The sequence below is a fragment of the Puntigrus tetrazona genome, chromosome 11 (assembly GCF_018831695.1).
Source record: "Puntigrus tetrazona isolate hp1 chromosome 11, ASM1883169v1, whole genome shotgun sequence".
NCBI lineage: Eukaryota > Metazoa > Chordata > Actinopteri > Cypriniformes > Cyprinidae > Puntigrus > Puntigrus tetrazona.
The window spans coordinates 10,254,866-10,270,440 of NC_056709.1; the positions used below are offsets into that span (position 1 = coordinate 10,254,866).

Genomic DNA, 15,575 nt, shown 5'->3' on the forward strand with positions numbered 1-15,575 from the left:
AACCTGCCACTGGGGCACGTGACTGCCAGCAAGCCGTGACGTCAGCCGAACATTCCGGGGACCGTCGTTGATTTAATGTGGGGGCGTCCCGACAGGTAGTCCATATAAAGCCTGCGCTGCTAAACGTTATTGACGGAATGTGTTTGAAAGTGTTGCACTTGGAAGTGGGATTTAAAGATACAGTCGGTGGTAAATAACAAGCACAAAAGACCCGGAGTTATATGAGAGATGCAAACTAAAAATATTCAGTGTGCTTTTTTGGATAGATAGTGACAGCAGACTAGATCATACAATTAACCTAAATGTAAAACAGTGGTAGTGTCAGTTTAGTATATTTGTGGTACTATTTTATTATTATTATTATTATTATTATTATTATTATTATTATTATTATATGTTATAAGGAATAATAAGGTTCTATCTGCTTTCTGAGCAGGAAATGTTGAGCTTTTTGCACTCCATAGGTCTGCTTTAGATAGAAAAGAACCCTTTTGTTTTCTATATAAGATGTCACAGAATATGAATTCATTTTGTTAGAGTTAGAGATCAATTAATTGTTCTTTTGATATATTTAGTTTACAGCTTGTTTAATTAGCCTACAGTTTTTGTTAGTGTTTTTATTTGTTTTTAAAATGTATTTTTATTTCATATTTAGTTATTTTAGCACATAGATCGGTAGTATAGTAATAAATAAAATAAGTCACTTTATTTCATTTATTTATTTTATTACAGTTTACTACTTTTAAATATGAAAAACGATCTAGTGTCATTACAGAAACACTTTGGCTGGGACTGACTATAAGAATTATTTCAGACAACCAACTATTTCGATACTCCCCTTGGACATTATGTCGTAATATGGCAATGTAACATAAGTCAATATATTTCATTCCATTTTGTATTATTATTATTGCTGATGTCCATTAGCGGTCATTGTGCGGGGGAAGTTTATAGAGTCAGTCTCATTCACATCTTACCCAAGGACAAAGTTATAGTGAGTATGGCCCTAGGGGAAGTTTGTTAGCTAACCCTGATCCTGCACTGTGTAACAGGGCTTTGGAAATGGCAATACAGCCCTCACCAGACACAGAATTGTTTTTTAGGTAATGGTGTGACCGCCAACAAAATGTGCCACTGACTCAGACGTTCCATGCCATTCTAGAAGGTCTGATGAGGGCGGATTGCCGCTGTAATTACATTCTTAAACTGTCTCTCAACTGACACAGATATCCACTGAAAAGTTGCATTTAAATAGATGATTTTGGAAAAACAACATACTTGGACATATGCGATGCTAATTTTGATGTGGGAGTTAATGTGCTGCGAGAGAATGTTTGTTTAGAAGGTTAAGAGATCAAAAGGTGCTGCAAAGCACCCAAGAGAGTACAGCTACTGAAGGCCATCTTCAAAGTGCTTCAGGTTTCTTCATCAAGACACCCAGAACACTTCCTAAACCCAGATGAATGATTTAATAAAGCAGTTTAAGTGGATGCTTGCTGGCCACCCAACAAGCTGCGCAAAGCCATAAACATCAGAAGGATTAGGAGGACATCCACCAGCCCCTTGTGATATAGTCCTACAGCTTTGTGCTTCCAAAGGCCACATGCTGGCCACCCAAATGGCAGGACTAGAGTTTCAGACATCAACAGTCAACCTAGTATGGCCTTTTTGGCATCCATCAAAATACGGGATTTGGAACTTCACTCTGGAGTATGAAGTGCAACATTTCTCTTGTTTGTTTTCACTTCTGTAAAAGCCTTTAGAGTGTTACAGATTTGTTTTGAGTTTTAATGTTTGGATGTGAATCTGAGACTGGAGTTGAGCCGAATACATTTGGCATGGAAGCAGCTGAAAAATCTGATTAGAGCTTGAAGGCTGCTGTTGCTGATCTCTGCCTGCGCCTACCACAGAGTTTGATGAAACCCAGTAGTCTACCAGTGAAATTCAATATGCGGCACATTTCTACACACCTTCACAGGATTCTCCATTTGTGTAGCACTTATGTTTGTTAGGCTAGAAATTGGTTTCCTTTTGAAGTGGAGTTTATACATAACCCACTTGTGGTAGCACTCCGGCTGGCCATATATATGTTACCTTGATGTGTTTATCTAAAAAATACGATTTTTTTTTGTCTGTACTTACATTTTAAAAATCATATTTATGTGTTTGGATATGTGTCCTCTGTTTGTGTCTACCTCAGTTTCTCTGTAATTTCCCTGTGGAGCTGTAATGTTATTATCTTTCATTGTGTGCTTGTGTATGATTAGAATAACAAATAAACCCAAACTTGAATTTTGAATTGAGGTTGGTGGATAAGACTTTTTAAATTCATAATTTTGCTATTTGCAATGGCTAATATTCTATTACATTTTATTGAATTGCATTAAAACTAGTGCTGTCAAATGATTAATCAGCTTAAATCACATTCATAATATGCACAATTTATATATATGTGTGTGTGTATATATATATATATATATATATATATATATATATATATATATATATATATATATATATATATACACACATATATTATCTAGTAAATATGTATATAGTGTAATATATTATGTTTATATATGTTAGAATATCTGTAAATTTCTAAATGAACGCTGTATGTGTTTATTTATTATACACAATACACATACAACTAGACAACTTCAACTTCATGGATTATAACAAGAGAGATTTCAATTACATTTTGATGACTGAACTGAGAAATATCCCCGTTTGCCATTTTATATATTCTAAAATGTAAGCCCCCCAATAACATTTCACTTGCAAAACTATACCAACTGCTTTAAAGCAAGCTGAAAAGAAACCTCTACATAAACATTTTTTTCTTCTAGTATATTATGTGTTTATTTTTTCACGTGATCTAAGAGGAAAACACCTAAAATATTAGAATATTTAATAGCGACAAAAATGAAAGGCATTACATTGCCCATTGGTTGGTATAAGAACACACTTTACAATGCAGGAAACCCCCCAACTGTCCAGCAAGCGATTCTTTTCAAATATGAGTCAGCAACAGGACTACAATAATGGCAGACCTACAGAATATACATCAAAAATGTTGCTGATTACAGTCATGTACAGTTTGCTGCAAAGCACCAGAGGATAATTACTAGAACGTCTCCTGATTATTTTTGAATTGTTTCGATTTTACATTAGGAACAGACTACAATAGATATTCTGTGATAAAATGATATTAAAGGAAACATTTCCAGTCTATATTTTGGCCAATAAGTACTGTGATTTTTCAATGTCAGTCGTGTTACAACAGAGCACGGAAGGTATGCAGAATCTAAGGCCTCAGTATCACTATTGAGAATAAATAAAATCTCTTTAATTCTTTTAATTACAGTCTCTAATAATATTTAGGTGCTTCATGGAAAAAAATGCTGAGGATGTAAAATCCAACTTAAAAAATCTGAATAAAAAGACTTCACTACACTTATTGTGGGGGAAAAAAAAGCAAAAAAAAAAAAAAAAAAGCCATTTGTTAAGCATGCTGAAATAATTAATGAATGTTTAAATGCTGGTTTAAATCTAAGAAGTAGCCTAAAAAACTTTCTTATAGCTGTAATCTGTATTCAATAGAGTATTCAAAATAATTGGCAGTAAGGTCTGGTATACATTGCCAGGAAATGCACATGGTTGTCTGTTATGAGTCACAGGCTTGGGTGCTATGATTGTGCAACAAAGTATGGAATATGATATTTTTAAGAGTATAATTACAGAATGACTAAATACTTTTGGTGGCATTACTGTCCTTGTCATTTCCACACTATCCACTCATTATAGGTGGCTAAACATGAGATGAATATACATCAATTTGAATCTGAAATATGTTTCTTATGTGACTCATTGTGAACCATGGACTTTCCCATTGCCTTTCATCTACCTAAAGAAGGTACAACTGTATGTTTTAGATTACTAAATGACAGGAAGCCCATTGTTTGTATCTATGCAATCACATGTTCAGTGCATTTCAACCATTTTGGATATTTTGTGACTCAAGACACACACAATACTGCACCCTAGTGGTCGTACGTAAGGTTTCAACGTATTATAAATATATTGTATATGTTAGAAAACCCTTAAAGAATGCGGTTTTTAATTTTATTTCAGACTGATAAGAACAATATTCGCTTTTCCTTTTTGTAATATACAAAAATACTTATAATAGCCTAAATTAATAATGATTAATTTGTCCCAGTGTTTGAGCTAATCAATGAACCTTTACACAGAAAGCTTTTCACGTTCCTGTTTACTATTATTAGTAAATCCAAATCAACATTTCTTAGTGAAAAAGAACGAAAAGCTAGGTTCCACCGAGATTTGAACTCGGATCGCTGGATTCAGAGTCCAGAGTGCTAACCATTACACCATGGAACCGCCCTGCGGCCCACCTCCAATCTACAGTTTTTGATGATCAAATACGCATGATCAAATACAAATAACTTATATTAGCCCTCTGCTATGTTCCTCTTCAATGAAAGTAGTGTATTCTGTTCTACCAAAAAAAAAAATCTTTAATTTCTGACAAAGCACATATTACGTATCAAACAGTAAAATTAGTATTTTAAACATGAAAGCACGGACACGCTACCATTTAACAACAAAAACAAGGCACACGATATTTTACGCAATATACAAAGTGCATTTCTTTACATTATAATGGAATCTCGCCTTCAGCTTAATGAAAGCTTTTGTTTTTTAAAAAAAAAAAATAATATTATATCAAGGCTTTTGTTTTAACATTCTGTAAAAGCTCTAACCCGGAAGACTTCGGGAGTTGCTCGCTGGGTCGCCTGCTTGCTAACTTGCTAGCATGGCTACAGCCTAATCACAAATACACTGCAGTGCAGCTGCGGAGAGGACAGGGTCGGGTCGGCTCCACTTTTCCTTCACATTCTTCCATTGTTTGCGCTTTTGTTTTAATCGAGATGGGGACGCGAGATGACGAATATGACTACTTGTTTAAAGGTGAGTACAGCGTACATTTGTCTCGAGAGTACAAGTTAAAGCGGATCTGATAACCGTGGTTATTGTTAGTTGGTGTGGTTTTATTATTGAACACTGAAGGCCAGCTAACCGGCTAGCTGATTTCCAATAGCCCAAGCAAACTCCTGATCCTCGGCTGAAATAGTATCGTTGTAGTGTTTGTCAATTTATGTGAAATAATGCTCAGTTAGGGCACATCGACTTCACATGGGTAACGGTTATCACATAATACACAGTTTACCGTAGATCGGACCACACCTTGAAGCGGCTAACAGAAGTTAGCCGAGGCTGTCGCCGGAGGAGTTTAACGGAGCAGGCGGAAATTGGAAACGGCCTGTTTTTCCCCTATTGTTTTTTCAAGAATGTATCGCTTTCTTTTTTTCTGTGGACGACACAGAAGGTATTTGGGACAACTTAAACCTTCATTCATTTTCATTACTTCTTCTTCGGTACATTTAAAATAAACGGCGATTGAGGCTGTCATAAAGCCTTTTGTGTTTTAGCGAAAAAAATTAACTAATACGGTTCTGGAATAACGTGAATAATGACGGGCTTTACATGTTTTGGTTGATAAATGTACATTTGTTTATGTCAGGTTATTGGTATTGTCTTTTAAGTAAATATAAGATATAAGGTGTCAGGTGACGCGGCCTCTCTGTACGAATGCATGTTGTTTTTCCTTCATGAAAGCATATACACATCTGTCTTTTTGGGACAAGTACCTGAAATAAGTTGCTCTTCGTTTTAGTGATTTTTGCAATCCGTTGTTCTAGCAGCTTGTGAGGTTTCACTACTGTGATATGTTGTGTCATCAGTTAGGAAATTACGTGCATGCATGTGATTCGTAGTAAAATAGCTCTCTAGTAGTTTAGGCGTTTTCAGCGTGCATGATTTTAAATAAGATTAGAACGTTTCTACGAGTCCAAGTTGAAACTCGTTATGTTATCAAAACAAGTTGTTACCAAAAATGGTCATATTTTCAACAATGACGTTTTTGCCACTTATTTAAATGCACTTCACTTTTAAATCAGGCTGTGGCATCTGGTTGTGACACAAACACTCAGTTTCCCAATGCGAAGAGGTTTGTTCCTTTATTTTATTTTAGACAGAAGTGTCTTTGATTTATCACTCACAGGCCTATTTAAAGGGATAGTTCTTTGGTTTGTCTTGGAAACACACATGATTTCATAGCAAACACAGAGACTTCTAAATAGTCACAATGAGTTTGTATATTGGTCTTTTATTTGTATCTAAATATTGATCAATGCATGTATATAGAATTTATCAAACGTGGTAAACACAGAACAGGCGTGTTTCTGAACGGTCAGCGTTTTGATAGAATAGACGGATGGTTTCATTAAAATGTCTTTATTTGTGTTTTGAAGATGTGAAAAATTATTTTGGGTTTACATGAGGTTAAAAAAATGACATAATTGTAATTGTTGAGGGAACTAATCCTGTGTAAAGAGGTTATGGCTTTTATTTGAAATCAGATGTGAAACCTTGATGTGTTTTATTTTGAAGTGGTCTTGATTGGAGATTCTGGTGTGGGGAAGAGTAACCTGCTGTCTCGTTTCACCCGAAATGAATTCAACCTTGAGAGCAAAAGCACTATTGGAGTAGAGTTCGCTACACGTAGCATTCAGGTGGATGGGAAGACAGTGAAAGCTCAGATCTGGGACACAGCTGGACAGGAACGCTACCGGGCCATCACTTCAGCGTAAGGCTCTTTAAATGTCAAATGTTATTCCTCATTTTATGGATGACAGTTTATATATTTTTTAAATTTGTTGTTCTTTTTAAGTAAAAAAAAGCTCATTGACATCAAGGATAAGTTTGACTTGTGAACATTTAATAAGCATTCTATATCTAGATGTCAACACCACAAATATTACAATAAGATATATTTGAAGAATGTGTGACTAATCCACTTAGAGCTCATGCATTTAAAATGGCACAGAAGAGAACTGCTATTAGTGGTTGATGATAAACAGAAAGTGATTGTGAGTTGCTGTGAAAGCAATAACAGTATAGTTAACATCATAGTTACTTTTATAGATATTGTTTTGAGTGTGAACAAACCTGAACTCAGTGTTCAAAGTCAATGTAAAAAATCTTCAAGGAACCCCTGTAAGTTTGTCTCTTTTGTCATCATCTAACTACTCATTAAAAAGTCTGTCTTCACTTTTATTATCTTTGATCCTTTCCTGTTATATCTTTTGCTATTTTGAATGATGACTGAGACCTTGTTTAACAGGCACTTCTTGTGTTTATTGCTATCTTAAGATAGTCACTGGTTGTGTTCCTCAACTGTAAGTAGCTTCAAATAAAAGTGTCTGTTGAATGAATAAATGTAAATGGCACTCCTAACTCGTATTAACATACAGATGAAGGAAGTTTGTGACCTCCCAAACCCAAAAGTAGTTTCATATATTTTTACATGATTGATTGACATAAATGATTAGGATGATCAGGTTAATGTGGTTGTTTTGTTTTTTTTACTTTAAGTGTACTTATTGAGCGCTTTTTCGTCTACTTCTGATTTATTTCTCATGCTGATCTACAGGTATTACAGGGGAGCTGTTGGGGCCCTTCTAGTGTATGACATCGCCAAGCACCTGACCTATGAAAATGTGGAGCGTTGGCTTAAAGAGCTGAGAGACCACGCAGACAGCAACATAGTCATCATGCTCGTGGGCAATAAAAGCGACTTGCGTCACCTTAGGGCCGTGCCCACTGACGAAGCACGTGCTTTTGCAGGTTAGATCCACAGTAAACTCTTCCAAGTACACCTTTTAACTCTAAATAAATTACTGTAAGTGTGCATAGCCAGGGCTTATTTGGGTTTTTTGCATACATCGTTACCATGTCCGTTGATATATGTCCCCTCATGTTTGCAGAGAAAAATGGTCTGTCCTTCCTAGAGACCTCAGCTCTGGATTCCACTAATGTAGAGACCGCTTTTCAGACCATCCTGACTGGTGAGTGTCCTTTGAAAAACTATGCAGCGGATAGGTGAAGAATATTTTTATTTATTTTTTAATTTTTGCAATGAGGAACGCATGAATAAGGAAATGCACACTAAACAATCTCGAGGAAGCGACTGTGTATTTGTCTGAAAGGAAAAGAAAGATCGTAAATGATTGGCTGAAGGCCATATCCTTATGAATGACTCATCAAAAGCCCTGCTTTGGTCGGGTAGGTTTCTCTCGCCTGACGTGACTGCAATAGAGAGTTTCGGTCTTCTTTTGCTCCTCTGTTCCGCTCCTGGCATCTGCAGAGGAGGAACAAATAATAAATGTTTCAAAAGCATCATAGTCCGTTGCGATGCTGTAAATTGTGTTTGCCCCGGATAGCCAGTAATAACTGTAGAGTTTATAGGCTTTTATGGCAACACAAGGTCCGTATTCATTAGCAGTTCCTGGATTGTTGCATCATTTTAGCATCTGTATCTCTTTCCGTTTTACAGAAATCTACCGGATCGTATCCCAAAAGCAGATGTCTGACCGCCGAGACAATGACATGTCACCGAGCAACAATGTGGTGTCCATCCAGGTGCAACCTACTGAGAATAAACCAAAGATGCAGTGCTGCCAGAGCATCTAGCAGCACCCGTCCCATCCCGCCCGGTCCTGTACCCTCCCCAACCACCCACCTGCAACACCCCCCTCCTCCCCTCCTCTTCAAGACTGCTTTGGGTCTGAGATGCAGCTGCACAACTAGGCTTGAGCACAGAGGCTGGTTCCAAAAGCTGGAATCTCAAAGGGTCACCACCTGCAGTCTGGACTAAGGTTTTTTTTTTTTTTTTTTTTTTTTTTTGGTTGGTTTTTCTCCTTCCTGCCATGGTAGGCTTTTATATTGCAGAATTTTAATAATCATTTGTGCCGATCTTCACTGAAATGTCTTAATATATAATTTCATTCGCAAACGTGTGAGGTTCGCTTATGTATGTCTTTAGTAGCAGCCCCCTTGTCACTGGCGTGTCTGGGGTGGAGGGGAGAAACGTGCAGTATTGGAGGTTTTGCTATATTTAATGTTGTGATCGTAGAGAGATGATGTACCCGATAGATGTTAGATGACGATTAGGGCCCAAAGACCACAGTCTTCACCTTTCAGCCATCTTCCAAGTATGGTTTACATCGCATGTACAGTCCCTTCACGCACTTGGCACGGGGAACATCGCATCACGTTATTGATTTCACCATCAGGCCAGTGGAAGAGGCCTTAAGGCATATAGCTACCGCGCTGTTTTCTCATCACCTTCATGTGCTTCGAGGTAGAATAGTGGTTTTAGTGCCTTTTTTTTTTTTCTCTGATGGAACGTCACACACACAGACGCCTTCACGCATGCGCTTAAAACGCAGCACGTCCCGTGCCGGTGCGAGTTGTAATGTAGACTTAACACAAATCTCTTCTTTTTTTTTTTTTTTTATTCCAGCCCTTGTCTATGTATAGCAAAAGGTAAATTTGTACAAACAATAACAGAGAATGCAAACTTCTCTTTGAAACACTACCACAGACCTACGAGGGAATAGACTTCCTCTAAACGTAACATTATCTTCTCGTCACAAACTCGAACCCATTGTACTTTTGCAGGTCACGCTCTGTCGTTAAAGTCGGAACAGGAAAAACACGCAGCGGCGAATGGCGGCCACATCACGTGAGAGCACTCTAGGGAATAGACTGGATACTTTCTCTTTGTTTTTGCACTGAATGTAAAATCTCTCTCCCGGTTTGACTTAACGCCACTACATACAGTTGATGATCTTAAGACCTGTAACTTGTATTTATTCTGTGGTAGTCACTTGAATCGAGTTGTTAGCCTTTAATCTTCGTGGCGAAGTGGTGGGACTCTTTAAATGTTAAGACACGGTGTGATAATTTATGAATGTATTGTGTGTTTTAGCCTACAAAAAAACAAGTCGTCGTCCTGAGTCCAGCAGATGGGGAAGCTACCACAAGCTGTGATGCTCGTCTTCGCTTAATGGCTGTCTAATAAAACTTACTCAGTGTGACATAAAATATCAGTAAAGACTGAACTAATAATGCATGCTATATAACCGTCACCGCAGGTGACCTCAGAGCAGAGGAATACTGTAGACCTCAGCATCTTACGTCTGCAACCCTGAAGTCATTTATTTTGCTGGAAATTTCACTTTGGTTATCGATCCCCGTGACTTTAATTACCCCAGCCCTAGGTGAAACAACATAGTTTGCTACGATCATTCTCAGCAGTATCAGAAAACATTCCAGGTGGAATTGAAGGCCCTTAAAGGCTGCAATGTAATTAGTGAATCAGACTGAACCGAACGAACCGACATAAGTGCATGTGAGTCATTTTACTGTTTTTAGTCTCCTGTATCTTATAAGGTAAAACTCTAGGTCTTCTAAGCAGCACATTGAGGTAATACAGTACTTATCGCCATCGAAAGGAAAAGACCTGGTGATTATACACGCGTCAGGGTCTGCTTGTGCTCGTTTAGGACCCTGACTCTGATTGTATGACTGTTCTTTAGAGGCAGGGGTCTCTGGTGCTAACGGGGGCCAGTGCCAATGATGTGAGGGTACAGATGGCACAACTATGACCTGCCCATGCACTGCACATAGCTGGTGTGTCCTAGTAAGATTACCCGGATATTACTTTTCTGACTGTCGGATCTTTCACGTATTGCCTCGAGAACTTTATTTCTTTTTTGTTTCTTTTGTCTGCACTGTACTGTGATTTATTTTGTATTGTTATGATTATACTATTACTCTGTCCACTGTAATTCCAATTTAAAAGAGCAAATAAAATATGTAGTTAATTCAAAGTTTGGCTTATACTGTTTTATTTATTTATTTTTATTTTTATTTTACTGTGTGTGTGTGCGTGAGAGAGAAGTAAGTTTACCCAAAAATCTAATCTCTTCTGGCCAAAAAACAACATCCATAATCCATAATGCTTCCTTCAGTGAAAAATCCCTGTTGTCTTCTCACTTTGAAATCTTCTAGCATTTGTACTTTATACTTCATTTATACTTCAGATAACATGACATTTCCTCTGGAAAAAGCAATATTAGAGATAGAAGACTCGTATTTTAGTTGAACACAACAGGGTTAACATTAACTACATAACAAAAATGATGGATTTGATTCTTGCAAACAAGAAGCTTTTTTCACTTGACGAGACATTAATCGATGCGCTGGACTCGTGTGGGTTATTGTGATGATTTTATCAGCTGTTTAGATTCTTATAGCACTGATTCACTGCAGAAGATCTGTTGGTGAACAAGTGATATGAAGCTAAATTCATAAAAAACAATCATCTACATCTTGGATGGCCTAAGGGGTAAAGAAATCTGAAGCAAATTTCAATTTTTTGGGTTTAACCGTACGGTTTTCTTTAAAAGCTGAGTTTTGTAACCTCATTAACCACTGCCGCTATGTTCTTCGTTACTTTATTCCTTATTTGTTTGGTATATTTTATTTCATTTCCTTAAGGCATGACCACTATGTCCTAATTTCGTAAGTTAGTAAAAGTAGTTGGTTTATTCAAAAGGGAGAAGTTATAACAGATAATGTTCAGTACAGATGTGGCAATAATTATTTTTCATAATGGTTGGGCAATATTAAAATCATTCTAACTGATTTAAAAAATACTAAAACCAAGAATCAGTATTTTTAAAATGCTATAAGCGAATTTACCCATGACATTATAATGTACAGTATAAGAGGATGTTGATTTCAAATTACATTTAACATTATTTTTCAATTATTTATAGGCACTATATTTTTTACATGAAAAAAAAAAAAATCAAGCAGCAAATAAACAACAACAAAAATAAAGTGTTCTGGAACAAATCTTAAAAGTGCGAGAGCAGCAACTATTGATCTATTGGGTTGATGAAATGCATTTTTTCCCTTTTTATTTATGAACGATTGTCACGATTGTCTATGTTATTGCTGTTATATGGGAATGCAGCCACTTTAGAACAAAACTGAAATGAAAGCTGCAAAGTCGTAGTCACCAAACAAACCGAAACACAAGGAATGGGACACACGTCTCCAGGTCTATTTATACTAAACTTTTCAGGACACGTATGAGGTCTCGTCTCGGCATGGAGTCTATTATGACATAAGAGCTAACATATAATGTCGACTTTATATATTAATACTGTGCACGAATAGCACAAGCACATAAAAAGAATTCCTCACTATGGTTATCATCATTTGTTCATGCTACTTTTTTCCCGTTTAAATATGTTTACCTTTTACACTACAAAGAAAAACATCACTTGCACAAACGAGGTATAAATAAACATCATAAATACAGAACCACAAATTAAAACCCTTTGCTAACAGATGTTTTAAAAATGTAAACATACAAAGAAGAAAAACTAAACGTGATAGCTTTGAAAAGTGTTAACTTAAACCCACAATCATAAAACATACACACCCAAATAAATGATAGCAACAGTCATAAACTCCTATGTACAGTAGAAAGCACCAGGTTGTTACACAAATGAGCAGCACGGCTCATGTTGACCCAGGCTCTCCTCATAAACCTTTATAAATATTTCTGAGTAGGTTTATAAGTGGTAGATAAATGATCGGTTCTCTATAACCTCACACTATGTTTTGGTAACCATCTTTACGCAATAAGAAGTCTTATCATTTCTTATTGAAACCATGCTTTGTCACCAATTCTTTGAAGTCCAGACTTTGCCCCTTCGTGGTCACCCCTGGCTCTCGTTTTCAAGATCGATGCCAACTCCAAATGAAAAGTTCTGGATCATTGAGTCGCATTGATTATGTGTCCCAGTGTGTGCGGAGCTCTTGTTTTTAAGATTCAACATATCGTATATTTCCATGAAAGCGTCTCAAACGCTCCTTTATTCCCTCTAAAAGTCTTTTCATAGACTTATAAACAAAGAATATTTTTTTACACCTGATTTTATATGCACAGCTTGTTATAAAACGCCTCTGAGAGGGATGGTGAATAATCGCTGGTGTCCAAATCTGTTCTTGTTTTGATGTACGGTCCATTTCCCACAATCCTCGAAGAGGAATACGGTCTACTCCTGTGTCATGTCTGGCATGTCATGCATCTGTACTCGAATTATTGTTGAAGAGAAGGAGAGATGAGAAGAGAGATTTAAAAACACGAGGTCCTGGGCAGCACTGGGCTCTACAGCAGGGAGCTCGGGGGGCTCTCTGGAGGGGGTGGGGTGTGTGTTGGGCTGTGGCGCATTGGGAGGATGTCGTAGTGGCTGGGAATGTGGCTGTTCCGCGGGAGGTCGTAAGGACTCTGAGAGAATCCGGTCGCCAGGCCGTTGGGTCCTTGAAGAACACTCACTGTCGGTTCTGAGGAAGAAGGGTGGCAGGGCGTCAAAATCAAACTATTTCTCTGTCTATAGTATGCAGTAGATTAAATATAAAGGATTTTTGAAAAAATCATTCTCGTTAGATAATTTTGAGATATTTTTACATAAATTGGCGAAATAAAATGGGACTGTATATTTGCTAACATTTTTTCTATGAAGCCAGTATTTATAATACATTATAAGGGTATTCTTGAAGCATTATAATGAATGCATAATGCATTTTAAATAATTTTATAACATTTTGTATCATCTCTTGAATATTCAAAGCATCTGTTTATAATATTTACCTGATTTGTGGTTAAGAGTATAATAATTTCTAAAACAATGAACACGGTTTATCCACTTAAGTTACAATGAATAGTTGCATTATGCATTATAGGTCTCATATCGTACCATTTCACTTTTTAGCTACATGTCAACTAGCTTTCATAAGAGTGTAAGTAGTGTCTGCTAAATATATGCTATACATGCTAAGTATATGATACTTTGCAAGTATGATAATATTCTATCTAGGTCTACTAATACTAACCTAACCACTCACATGATTATGTAAGGTACTGTGCTGATCTTAAATAAACAATGTTAAGATATGATATATTCCATTATAAATGAAGTAGATTTGATATGGTGTTCATTGTATGTTATAAATAATCATACTCTTAAAAGTATAATCATTCATGAGATGTTACAACACATTATAAGGTCTTTTACAATGCAATATGCATTCATTATAATGCCTTAAGAATACCCTTACAATGTATTATAAATACAGGCTTCAAATTATTTCCATATGGCAACCCTTTTAGTACAATTTAAAAGCGGCAAACAACCTTTCCTTAAAATAACATGTTTTCTGAAATAAATTAATAAGTAACAAATTGACAGATTCAAACATTTAAAAACCTATGTACTATTCGGACAACTATTTTACTGGATTCAATGGGACAGTCACAGCTCTCCTAGGTTTTCATCTAAAATATCTTAAAATAAGTTTAGAACGACATGGGGTGAGTGATTAATGACAGATTTTAATTTTGGGATGGAGTATCCCTTTAAAGAGAAACAACTAAGACAATCAGAGACTTTCTATAAGAAGTAAGTCCCCGTCTGCGTTCGAGAGCCTCACCGACGTCATAGACGTTCCTGCTGGCAGTGGTCAGGGTTGTGCTAGTGCTGGAGCAGAAGGTCAGGTCTCTGTGAGCAGGTGACTTCATCTCCACGTAGCTGCTTTCGATGTGCTTGCAGGCCAGGCTGGGCGGATCCCGGATGGTGGCGTACGGATTCTCACTATTTAGGGAGCACGAGCTGGAGCTACACATGGAGGCCTTTATGTAATCTACACACATTACAGAAGAGATATTACTCATGTATTCATTTCACATCATCATGGGACAGACAAAAATGTAATAAATGTTATTATTTGTACAAAGGACTATAGGAAGATTAAATTACGTTTAAGACAATCTCTAGTCAAAGATGCAAAATAAGCACTTTTCCATGATGTACTGTTTAGAAACAGCATCCCAGGGTAGATTTTCACAGTGAAATCCTGTTAGATGGCACTGGAAAATCTTGTTACAGCAGCTAAGATCTAATGTAGCTGAAGAAGTGTTTGTGTAAAAGATTTCCAGGATGTATTACTTATGTACATCGTGCGGAAACATAGAGAAAGAGATTAAGTTGTGTAGAACGAAGGCAGTGATGACGCAACTTACTATATATAAATCAGTTACACCGCTGAAAACGTAAAATATTTGTGAAATGAGGCAAACGCACATCCAGGTCAGCTTGATCTCTATATTGAATCATTTCACTGACTTAATCTTCAAAAGACATTCTTAATTTACTGAGAGAAGGCAGTTGCCCACAGCAAAAATATGAAAAGGACCTCTTGTGTGTAGTTTGGTATATTCTTATTACAAGAGCAAATGTCCATCAGAGTTATTACCTTTGGCCATTCGAGTAGTTTTGTTGTCCCTCAGTGTGAGTGTGTCTCCTCTTGAAACTCCTAGAAGAAGCACACGAGCACACATTCTGAGCAGTTCATGATTCAGCAACAGTATAAGTATCATCGGTAATGGGAAATTCCCACAGAAATGTCAAAGTGACATAGCGATAGAAACAGATCTGTACTATCAATCAAACAGCATGTTAGAAAGTATTTTATATATATATATATATATATATATATATATATATATA

At 36.8% G+C, this 15,575-nt stretch overlaps 2 protein-coding genes and 1 non-coding gene across 3 annotated transcripts in view; 1 reads left to right on the forward strand and 2 right to left on the reverse strand.

Annotated features, from left to right (window-relative positions):
* Positions 1 to 4,329: 4,329 nt before the first annotated feature.
* Positions 4,330 to 4,401, reverse strand: trnaq-cug. The gene has a single exon. It is a non-coding gene; the product is annotated as a tRNA-Gln (tRNA).
* A 431-nt stretch (positions 4,402 to 4,832) lies between these two features.
* On the forward strand, positions 4,833 to 10,820 carry rab11a (RAB11a, member RAS oncogene family). The gene is made up of 5 exons (XM_043251828.1): positions 4,833 to 4,992; positions 6,535 to 6,730; positions 7,577 to 7,770; positions 7,911 to 7,991; positions 8,480 to 10,820. The coding sequence occupies exons 1-5, from the start codon at positions 4,953 to 4,955 to the stop codon at positions 8,614 to 8,616; spliced, it is 648 nt and encodes a 215-aa protein (XP_043107763.1). The 5' UTR covers positions 4,833 to 4,952; the 3' UTR covers positions 8,617 to 10,820.
* Positions 10,821 to 11,893: 1,073 nt separating this feature from the next.
* Positions 11,894 to 15,575, reverse strand: part of LOC122354381 (multiple epidermal growth factor-like domains protein 10) — a 38,914-nt gene continuing 35,232 nt past the window's right edge. Inside the window, 3 exon segments of the mRNA XM_043252541.1 lie at positions 11,894 to 13,353; positions 14,500 to 14,709; positions 15,322 to 15,381. Coding sequence (XP_043108476.1) covers positions 13,178 to 13,353; positions 14,500 to 14,709; positions 15,322 to 15,381 — 446 coding nt within the window. The 3' untranslated portion in view covers positions 11,894 to 13,177.